The sequence below is a fragment of the Teleopsis dalmanni genome, chromosome 1, assembly GCF_002237135.1.
Source record: "Teleopsis dalmanni isolate 2A chromosome 1, ASM223713v2, whole genome shotgun sequence".
In the NCBI taxonomy this organism is placed as follows: domain Eukaryota; kingdom Metazoa; phylum Arthropoda; class Insecta; order Diptera; family Diopsidae; genus Teleopsis; species Teleopsis dalmanni.
The window spans coordinates 176534689-176546659 of record NC_051846.1 but is presented as its reverse complement, the minus strand read 5'-3'; the positions used below and the strand labels follow the sequence as shown (position 1 = coordinate 176546659).

The 11971-nt window shown below is 28.9% G+C and overlaps 1 protein-coding gene across 1 annotated transcript; it reads left to right on the top strand.

Annotated features, from left to right (window-relative positions):
* Window positions 1-2677: 2677 nt before the first annotated feature.
* Window positions 2678-5202, top strand: LOC119671046. Its single transcript, XM_038081542.1, has 4 exons — window positions 2678-3171; window positions 4118-4286; window positions 4352-4669; window positions 4733-5202. The coding sequence occupies exons 1-4, from the start codon at window positions 2807-2809 to the stop codon at window positions 5144-5146; spliced, it is 1266 nt and encodes a 421-aa protein (XP_037937470.1). The 5' UTR covers window positions 2678-2806; the 3' UTR covers window positions 5147-5202.
* The last annotated feature ends 6769 nt before the right edge of the window (window positions 5203-11971 follow it).

The window sequence follows — 11971 nt, the reverse complement described above, 5'->3', positions numbered from 1 at the left end:
ATTCATTTATATTTAGATACCTTTTCATAGAAATTTTTTGGATGAAGTTATCTATAGTTATCTGTGAATTACTAGAAATCACAGAATATTTTTAAATAATAATACCAAAAACTTTGATTTGTATAACTTTTTGATAGACTCAATCGTCTACAAACTGACTTGTATGGGCAGAATGCATACAACAAGGTTTACTGCAGTCATCTCTGATCATTGATACATAGAAATCCTAGCAGAGAAACTCTATACGGCTCATTCTGTTCCAAATCGGACACCTTTTTGACCTCATCACCTCCCATTTAGTTGAAATTTTTTTATGAACACTTTTCATAAAATAAGAAGAACTATACTTCAGCAAAAAATTTTGAAATTTTTTCCCCGGAGATATAAACCTGTGGGGTTTGGAGAAGTAGGATTATAGACACATTTTTAAACAGCCATATCTTAGGCTCTATAAATGATAGAAACTTGAAACTTGAAAATTAAAATTGAAATGTATAAATTATTTTTAATACCTATTGTGTAAGTTATGGAAACGTATAGCAAAAAAAAAATAACCAAGTAATCACTGTAACTGGCCAGCTTAGGCGTTTTTAGGCATTAGATTTTTAGAGTCAGCGGTTTCTTGGAAGTTTGTCAGTCTGCTCATCTATAACTTCAAAAAACAGTTATACGCATAAACAAAAAGGGGTTTGTTAAAGACACTGTAGTTCCACAATATTTTTGATTAAAAAATAATTGTGTTGTAACTAATTGTTGCACTTGACTGCTCATACATATGAACATACTTTCCACATCGATTCAGCACAAACAAGAATTACGACAAGAGCCATTTTTCATTATGAAGATCAAAAAGACAGATTGCGCTTGATAAAAAAAAAACCTTTTAAAAAAGGTATCTGAGTAAGTACGGAAGTCATATGATTATTGGAATATTTTTTTCGAATATATATAAAACAAGTGACAACAATAATTGTTCCAAAAATTTGTCACTTCTACAATTCTTCTTAATAAAATAAAACTTATAAATGAAAGATCAATATGTATTGGTAGAAATTTATTGATTTTTTTAATAGGGTTTATAATACTTATATGTTAAAAAAATAATTAACAACAGTTTTTAATTACAAAATTTGCTGAATGGCTTTCTCAGACCCTACTTCCTGGAAACGTGTATGACTTTATGTTGAAACCACGTTATTCTCCAGACATGACACTATTCGACTTTTTTCTATTTCTCAAACCCTAAACGACATCACAAAAGAATTGTTTTCAAGAGTAGATCAGATAAACACGAAATCGCACATACCTAGAAATTTGCTCTAACAGTGTTTCTCAAACTGAATAATCCATTCGCATAATTACACAATTTCATACACATTTCATTTCATAATGAGACTACTTTTAACAGGATGAATGGAACAACAACTAAATTCTTATTGCAAAAAAGAGGTATTCTTGTCACTTTTTGATCATACCACAACATTACTGTAGTTTAACGAACTAACATCCAACGGCTACTCTGGCTTAATCAATTTGAGAGAATTGGTGATACTGCTCCAGCTTTGAATACCGGCGATTTATTTGGAGTAAAGAAAACTTACGGGTAAACTGTGTCTCCGGTAAAGTGATCAAGTTCAGAAAACACTAACCGCTCTTGAACTACAAGACTGAAGAAGACGCGCAGAGGCGCCTGGAGAGACATTTTGCGTGAGGCCGAATCCCGATAACAATAATTAACCCGATAACGTGTTGTTAAGGCCATGTATAATTAAATACTTAATTAGCTTTATAAATACTTATCGAATTATCATTGTAAGTTATTTATTATATTCAATATATTTATTATAAATATTATCAAGAGTCTCTAATCTTAAAATGTTAATAAATTTAGAGATGAATACATTTTAAGTTGCTATTCTAATTTTCTCTCATATTCTAATATTTTAACATAACATTTTTATTTTTGTTTTTATAAAATTTTAACATATAATAACAAATTGTTAACAACATTTATTAACAAAACGTGGACAAACCAACATTTTTCGTTTAACTAAATTCAATTAATTAACAATAAATTTCTGCTAAAAACAATTTAATCTTAATTTATATAAACAAGTAAATTCAAACTAATTTCAGACTAATTAATCAAGAAATTCAAATCATTTCCAATATGAGTAAGCTATTGTAGCTTAAAGAAAAAAGTCCCTTAGTATATCAAGTAGTCTTATCGGCATAGATACATACAAAAAGTATAAAAACTATAAAAACCTGCCAGATACAAAAAAAGCGTGTTTATAAAAAAAAAACAGAGATAGTAGGAATTTATTTAAATGATAACGTAGAAAAAGATAAAGTTCTTCGTACTTAAAATTTTATTAGAACCAAATTTTTTAAAGCAGTCAAAAGATCTCTTAATGTCAATGTTAAGTTTTTACACGTCATGACAAAGCAAAATCTTCAAAAAACTACAAACAACAAATCGTCACTGATTTAAGTATATTTATAATGTTAATAAGTATTTACATACGTATATAATATATATATATATATAAATATATATATAAAATATATATGTAATTTGTTTATGATAGAAGCGTGCACCAGACCCTCTTTCTATTTGTCTGTATTAAACACTTGAGTGTGTCAAATAAATTTTAGTAGACGTCGAGACGTGTGAACTGAAACAACGTGAAAGTTGGCTCATCTTTAAGTTAAAAAAAAAATTTTATTTAAAAAAAATTACAACAACAAAATTAACAAATTTTTTATAAATAAATAAATAAATAAAAGAAAAAAAAAATTTAAAATGATCGTGAAAAACCCCTCAAAAATAAAAGTGCCGGACTATTTGGATGAACAATTTTTTGTTAATACACTGGAAGAAGGGTTACGAGAAACTAAAGTTAAAATACATGAAATCAATTTTGAATGGGGTAGTAATCCGGGAGATAATTATTGTTCTAGTATTTATCGCGTGTTGTTAGTTTTTGAAAGATATAGCACTGAGAAAGCCGAAAAAGAAAAATTATCATTAATTGTGAAAACTATACCGATAACGCAAGAAACGCAATTTTTAGAAGATGTAGGCGTATTCATTAAAGAAAAATTAACCTACACTGATGTACTTCCACGTCTGGAAATTTTAACCAATGGTGAAAAATTTGGAGCAAAGTAAATTTTAATTAAATGTAACATATAGGAATATTTTTATAAAAATTTATAAAATATTATAATAATATAATACTGAGTAATATATATACTGAAGAACTATAGCCGTATGCATATGCCAGAAAAGCCATTTTTTTTATTTCTAATCTAATCTCGGATATTTATATAGTTTTAAATGCAAATATAATATAAAAATAATGATTATAATTACAATTTTAAGCTAGAAAACCCATTTTTTTTTTGGATTTTATTACTAATCTGAAATGGTTCCCACATATATTGTAGAAGCCTTGGATATTTATACATTTATAAATGCAAATATAATATGTAAATAAAAATTATAATCTTTATATATCTGATGTTATATTATTTAACTATTTTATTCTATATAAAGTAACTGGTATATATACAACCGGGTTTAATATTTTGGTCTTTACTTTGCTACATAAAGTATATATTTCATAAAATATGGAATTGCTGTTCTTGATTTATTAGTACTAGATATTGTTGTAGTACCTGTAACTATATTAACTATATCAACTATAATATATTAACTATATTAACTATATTAACATATATATAAATTTTATAGTATATTTATAATTTTCATAGAATACATATATATGCATACATAATATTCTAGACAGTTGAGCCTACCATTACTATATATTTAAAAACTGTATATTTAATTCCTTATTTAAAAAAAAAAATTAACAAATTATAAAAGAAAATAACATGTAAAAATAATTATTATTATTCTCTTTAGAAGAAGAAAAATACTAAGTTGTTTTTGGTATTAATGTAGAGGAACATACCATCAAAATCCGAGAAAGTTGGGTTTTACACACAATTAATTTTTCTTTTAAAGAATAAATTTTTATTAATTCTTCTAAATGAAAAATTATTTTAATCAACAAAAAAAAACATTAAACTATTTAATTCTCAATAGATTATACCACGCTATTAAGGCGCCCATTCAAACTGTTGTCTTCAATGATCTTAAAGTAGAAGGTTTCGATACAGCTTCACGCCATGAGGGTTTGGATTGGTTGCATAGCAAACTGATACTAGAACAATTGGGTAAATTTCATGCCACTTCTATGGTCCTAGCACATAGAGTAAGTATATATAATACACGTCCATAGTATGAAATTCAATATATAATATATATTCCTAAATCAAGGACCCAACAATTATTCCGCGCTTACAGAAAGGCATGCTTTCTGCCGAAACTGTACTACAAAGTGAGACTTTCTTTATCATGTTTGGTGGTTCTTTGGCACAATTAATTTCTGTAACTAAGACTTGGCCCACATTTGAAAAAATTGCTGAAAAACTACAACGTTACTATGATAATTTTAAAGAAATCACCTCTAAATTAGCACTTCCCAAACCAGGTGATAGAATTACAGTACTTAATCATGGTGATTTATGGACTACAAATTTTATGTACACTCATAATGATAAAAACTCTCCAAACACTCCCACGAAAGCGATATTTGTAAGTAAATATAATATATTATTTAAATTACTATTACGATATATATGAATTCTTATATTTTAGGTTGATTTTCAATTAAGTTTCTATGGTAGTCCAGCACATGATCTTAACTTCTTTCTTAATACTAGCGTACAACTAAATGTACTACAACACAAACGTCATGATCTGATTGCAGCTTATTATAAGAGCTTTTCTGATACTTTAATATTTTTACGTTATGAAAAAGTACCAACTCTGGATGATCTTAAATATGAGCTACGTAGTCGAGAACTTGTGGGTTTATTTGGACTTTTTGCTTTTCTGCCTATGATTAGTTTACCCAAAGAACTTTCTGAAGGCAATAGTATTGATAGTATGACAGATGCAGAAGGTAAACGCAAAAAATTTGAGGCAGTTTTTGGTAATCCAAAGTTACAGGAAACATTCAAATGGGGTCTTAAGCGTTTCAATGATTTGGGAGTTTTAGATGATTATTAAATGAAGTAGTAATAGTATTCAATTTTTTTGAATCTTTCTATTAATTTTTTAATGTAAGCCTAATATTACTTCTTCGTTTGTTTTTAATAATAATTATTTAATTGTGATTTAATAATAATAAAATATAGATTAAATATTTGAATATAAAATAAAATAAAAATTAACTTTGTTCTAAATTAAACAAAAAATGTTTAAGTCATTATCAAGAAAATTGCAATACATAAAGATTTAAGATATTCCGCTAATATTAGCATAAAAATATAAAAATTATTTACAATATTTATTTACAATAATGAGCATTGTAGAACACAGTTATACAGTACTGGAAAGGATTATTTGTAAATAATATATAATGTCACAAACATTCCAAAAAGTTCTTCAACTTCTTCTCGGTTTGAGAGAAAAAAGTACTCCTTACTTCATTCCTTTTATTTCCTTGTGTATCACAGATTAAATCAATTAAAGAGCTCCTTTTAAGAAGAATATAAGTACTGTTTAAAACCAACTTCTATCTGTGAGAATGCATGACCTCGTTGCGATCGAATAACAATTTCAGTTTTTATAAATTAAAAAAAAAATAAAAAATATTTACTGCATGTTCATATCTTATATAACATGACTACCACATACAGAAACCCTACCTCAAATTAACCTGTATTATTTTGTATGTGAATATGATATTCATCCTCATCCTCAGGGACCTCAAGTTTGATCCCATCAAAAAATACATAAAGGATAGAGCCCTAAAATTATTTGCGAAAACTAACAGACTTACCAACACCGCGTTATTAAATCTCAGAATGATTACAGACTCCTCCAGTCAAGTAATCCAATCAAGGCGTAAAGAAGGGTTTTAAAGATACCTCGAGTTAATAAAGAGTAAAAGTGCTCAAATGCACTAGCTCAAATAACTTCAACATAATATGATATTCAGTCGATTCGTCGCACACTTTTACTGCGCTCAGGTCACCTCATCATGTATTCGCCACTCTGACATAATCGCTGACCTATAAACTCCTCTGCCATGCGATAGTACTTTGTAACTTGTATGTCCTAGTTTTTAGTAAATAATCTTTTGGAAATAATTTGAAAAATTAATTTAATTTAATTAAATTTAATTTATTTGTTTATTCAGGTATTTTAGATTTCGTACGGCTTTTTTAAAACCTGTAAATTTTTATTTGCCTACCATTTATCATTGAATAAGTGAAAATTTGAAATTCAAATGAAAATTGAATAGATAAATTTATTTATAGTTAAAAGGTAAAAAAAAACGTGTAATACACAATTTAAATATTGTTAATATATATGTAAATTAATATTGTATTTTATTAGTTACAAAAAATATTTACAATAACAGAACATTTTGGTCATGTCTTTGAGATTATTTTTAACACCTACAAATGTGTATATAATGGACTTAAATATTTATCAAATATTTATTTAAATAATCAATCAATATATTGCATAAAGAAATTCTTAAACTAAACGTATCTCTAATAATACATTAAGACTTTTAGAGGGTCTGTAATTACTAGACCCTACTTTATTAATACAATAAGAAAATAATACGGATTTAAGTCCATTAACGGAGTTTTCGATTGGTATATCTGGGGTATTTTTTTAATAGAGATGCACTTTTAGTGCAATTATCATTTGAGATTGGTAGATCTGGAGAGCAAAAACTATAACAATCGATATTAATTTATAACACTCTAGATATTTTGCCAGATTAGCAAGGTTACTCTAAAATTAACAGCTGTTTTATATGCTTTGAAAGATAAAGTGTAATTTGATTCGATAAGGAAAAAGAAATCGCGGTCGACCAAATAATACATGTATAGAGTAGGACAAGTAACAGAGAGTCATGGAAATCTTTCAGTGAACTAAAAGCCTATAACTTTTATAGATAGAAATAATTGGAAATATTTTGTAATTAGACTAAGTCCTTGAATTTGTATTTTTGAACGTGTCAATAATAATAAATAAATATCTAGAATAACATTTTCGATAACTAAAATGCTAGAGTACTCTAAGAATGTTTGATTGAGCAACAAAATTTAACAGATTAAGAGTAAATCCATAAATAATAAGTTATAAATACACTCAGAAAAAGACTAAAGTCAGCCTGATCATTTGGTTAGAAAAATTTTAGCTTATGTGGGAAAGATAACAAAAAAACCAACATGTGCTTTAATTGAATCAACATTATACGTCAAATAAGAATATTTTGACCTGAGATTTAATACAAGGGCAGTTTGATAAATTAGTGACTTTTTGATTTCCCGCGCATTTACTTCAAATGCAACAGTGCTGCCGTCAGCTGTAATCTACCAGTGGGGAACTTTTTAATTTTGAGCAAGCGACGTCATTCAGTTGGTGTTTGATAGCCGTTCAAAGCAGACAACCTCTTGAATTTTTTACGAAAATGGAAAAAGTCAATTTCGTGTGCTGATTAAGCATTACTGGCCAAAATCCACGAATTGGGATACGAACTGCTACCCCAACCAGCATATTCTCCAGATTTAGCCCCCTTCGACTATTTTCTGTTTCCAAACCTAGAGAAATGGCTGGGCGGTAAGAGATTTAAATCCAATGAAGAAGTCATTACCGAAACAAACGCGTATTTTAAAAGCTTTGAGAAAAACTATTATTAGGAGGGAATAAGAAAATTAGATAAACGCTGGACTAAATGTATCGAGCTAAAAGGTGATTATGTAGAAAAATAAAATGTTTATTTGCCGAAAAAAATTTGTTTCATTCAAAAAGTCGCTGACTTATCAAACCGCGCTCATATATAGATTGACCTGAGTATAATATATTATTTGGCCCAACACCCTTCATTCGCCTAAGTACTTTGTTAAATATTGTTCATGTTTTCTGACACAGTTGAATTCAATTTTTAAAGTACTAAGTCTATTCAGCATTTACCACTCCCGTTATAACTGAAATGAGACTCTCAGGACCATGACCTGAAATGTTCATAGCTCATTTAAAAAATATGGTTTTAGTGGGTTAAAGTGTCCCACTGTGGCTTGTGATGATGATTAATTTATTTGCGACTCACACCAGCAAGTTTATAGTTGCACATTTATAGATATATTTATATAATAGCACTTGGTTATAAATATTTTTTTTTATAGAGCCAAGTTTTTTTTTTTCAGTGACGCAAAGTGCATAGAGCAGTACTCATTACTTTATAAAATACAAATGAAAAGAATACAAAAACACTCATTAAATTATTTAAAAGTAATTAAAAGTTTTTAAATATGTCGTTTTAATATATTATGTAATTTGAAAATAAATAAATATAAATAAAAAAATAAATGTTAAAAACCGCACATTTAACACTAAATTCAGTCCACACAAGAACCTTTCAATATCGCTTTTAAATCAAATCGTAGGTCTACTTATCTTATCACTAATGCAGTATGAAGTGGGCATGTCTCGAGTGTTTACTTAATTAACTAAATATGTAATTAAAATAAATACTGATAGTATTATTTATTTTACTGTTCATGAGAAATAAAAATGTAATTAGCAATGAACTTGCAAATTAAAAATTTGCTCATGATGCGAATAAACTCATATGTGAATATGTGGGTAAAAAGCCTGTAATCAAACAATTTCAGAGCAAACAATAAAAAACTATCTCAATTGATGTGAACTCGTGTGTTTACCGGCCACAAAATGACTTGACATATTTTATTCAAAAGAACAGTCACTTAAGTACACAAGCCTACAATTCTACAAATGGAGACGTGTCGCGACAGTAATGAGTTAAATTGCGACTCTTCCGCAGATACAAACGCGGTGCCGGCCTAATTTCAGTTGTAAATACGCTACGTTGTAATCTACGGAATGCATCTCAATAAAATTACGTATTATTATAGAATATGGAAAATATTTCCATTAATCATTGTATATAAACGTTATTTTATTTCATATAAGCTTATAAGTTAAAAATTTTATTATGCAGTGTAATTTAAATTGCAATTTTGAGAATTCCACTGTATAAAAGCAATAAACCAGTAACAGCTAATATAGTGCACTCCGTAATCTGGACTTAAATGATGAGGTACATTAGTTGTTTTATTAACCTTAACTTCGCTATTCTAGTATATGGTTGGTTGGTTAGTTGGTTATCGTGGAAGATCATCAGATATGCATCCACTACCCATAAATGACGATTATTGACCATTTTACTACCACATTCCTTGCAAGAAACCTATGGAAATAATTACTACCATTCCATCTATTCCGTTAAATTCAAATAAGTTAAAGAGTCCGCTGAACAATGCAACATACTATCAAAAAGTACTGACTCTAAAAACCTAAGCCTTCTTAAAGCCAAAGTCGATCAGTCACAGAAAAATAATTTCCACAACATCTACAACGGTATTGAAATGAATGCGCAGTTTCTCTGTGTTGGTTTCTATATATCAGTGACCAAAAAGAGCCGCAATAATTCATGCAGTCGCTGTTAATAAACTCTCAAGATGAAATTTTGTCATAAGACGACCAGGGCACCGAGAAGTTACTCATAACTTGTCAGTTAGCTAAAGAAAATTAAATAAGCACTTCTAAATAAAGTCTCTATTGAATTACCAAAATGGAATAAATTGAGTTTAGTGGCGTAACATCAGGTGATAAATCCAGTTAAAATTTAGATTTCCTTTCTTCTCTTATTAGAAAAACTGTCTTATCTGGTCTTTTAGCTTTATAACGAAATATTTATGGTTCTGCTTCTCATTACTTATACCATAGATAGTTTGCTGCATTTGATTATTTTTCTTCCTCCACTCACCTTCTTTATACCTGAGCATTTTCTCCTTCTCCTGGAGCTGTTCCTCTTTCCTCTAATTAATCTTTAATCTTACTCCTTCACCATCATTTCCCCATTATTCTATTTCTCAACCTCCTTCTTCTTTACTACATCTAATTACTTTTTCACCGTTCTCTCTTATCCCAACACTACCGTTATTACCAGCTCTTAGCTCCCATAGACCAGTTCTGCCTCTTTCTTATTTTATTCTGCTACCATTACTTCTATGAACTTCTTCTTCCTCACATCTTTTACCACGAACTCTGCATTCCCACATCAACCCTTCTTTACCGCTTCTTCTGCTATGCTCTACTACTTTTTTATTTTCTCACTCACCCAGCACAACTTCTTTACTTTTCCTTTCCCCTTTTTTTTTCTGTATGAACTTCTTTTTCTTTACTACCTTTTTCCACTATCTCTAATTTACCCCTTCTTCACCTTTTCTTCACCACCTCTTTAACCTGTTATTCCTTCCCCTGGCCTACTTTCTGTTCTTCTACCTCTTTCTTTTCTAAGTCTCTAACCATAACTACTTTGCTCTTCTTTTTCTTCATCTTCTTCTTCTTACGTTACCTTACTAAATCTTCCACCCCTCTTCTTTTTCTTCCCTCATCACCTCCTTTGCCTGATTTTCCTTTCCCTGGACTACTCGAAAACTTTTTCTGCTCCTCTACCTCTTTCTTCTCATCCATCAGCTTATCGCCCACCTCCTTTCTTTCTCCTTTGCTTCCTTCAGCATCTCTTTAACCTGCTCTTCCTTGCCCCGGATTACTCCCTACCTCTTTTTGCTCTTTTACCTCTTTCTGCTCTTTTACTTCTTTCTGCTCTTTTACCTCTTTCTGCTCTTTTACCTCTTTCTGCTCTTTTACCTTTTTTTTCGTTTCCATCACCTCAACACTCATCTTCTTTCTTTCTCCTTTTCTGGCAATTGTTTAAATATATTGTTGTAATTTAATGGCTGTTATAAGTATTATTGTTGTAATTAATGTTAGAGCGCTTAGATTCAAATATTTCGAATAATTGAGGTTGTAAATTGTTCAGTTATATAGGTGACAGATATCTTAGCAATATGTATGTCGAAGTACTGTTTTTCTTAAAATACTGATAACATTAATTAGTGTAGGGTAATCTAAGAGTATCCATCATTATACTTAAAGTCCAAAAATTTCATCATTCTATATTTTTATTGCTTAAAAAGACTTTTACTTTTAAGAACAGAACTGTAGACTGAAGGTACGAGTATAATAAAAAAAGATTTGATAAAAGCAGAAATTCATTGATAAAATAAATTAGTAGTTCAATGTCTGCGAAAAACAAGTTGAAGTGTGTTTACCCAATTTATCACGTCACATTATCAAATAAAATTAATTTAAATTTTTTATGTAATCTTTTCTGCATAGATAAACAAACTTTTTGGGGTTTCCAACTAAAAAAATATTGAAATTTTAAGTTACAAAAAATGTTAAATATACGGAAGTTCTCCAAGCCATTTTTTCATGAGACACAGAACAAAAACACCATTTAATTGCTTTTAAGCAAATTTTGTAAATTTCCAAAATAACATTAATTTCATTTAATTATATATAAATTAATGTTTTAGAATTTTTTTTATTTAATTAATATATGTATTTATTTAACTTTATACGATTTTGGGAAAAGTTCCGGATGCACAAGTATATAAACAACAGACACGACTTTTGCAGCATGACATATTTTATAATAATAATTAATATATAATATAATGAGCAAGACTAAGTTAATTTATTTTTTCTTAGTACATCTTAACTATTATGGTATCTTATTTAGTTATAAACCACAACATCAAAATCCATTGAATCAGAAGTGGGAATTTTGCAACAATTCGGAACCACTGATTTTTATTAGTAAACAAACAATTTGCAAAACATATCACGGCTACTAAAACAAAATCGTTTAAGCTTGTATAATCAACACTTTAGTGCTTAGTATATAAACAAAAAGAATAAGTACACTCACTCAGA

What these genes read in the sequence shown, in the direction of transcription:
- LOC119671046 (XM_038081542.1), top strand. Translation starts at nt 2,807, where the DNA reads ATGATCGTGAAAAACCCCTCAAAAATAAAAGTGCCGGACTATTTGGAT. An exon ending in GGTGAAAAATTTGGAGCAAA is followed by an intron (nt 3,172 to 4,117) that starts GTAAATTTTAAT and finishes AATTCTCAATAG; the next exon opens with ATTATACCACGCTATTAAGG. An exon ending in CTCCCACGAAAGCGATATTT is followed by an intron (nt 4,670 to 4,732) that starts GTAAGTAAATAT and finishes CTTATATTTTAG; the next exon opens with GTTGATTTTCAATTAAGTTT.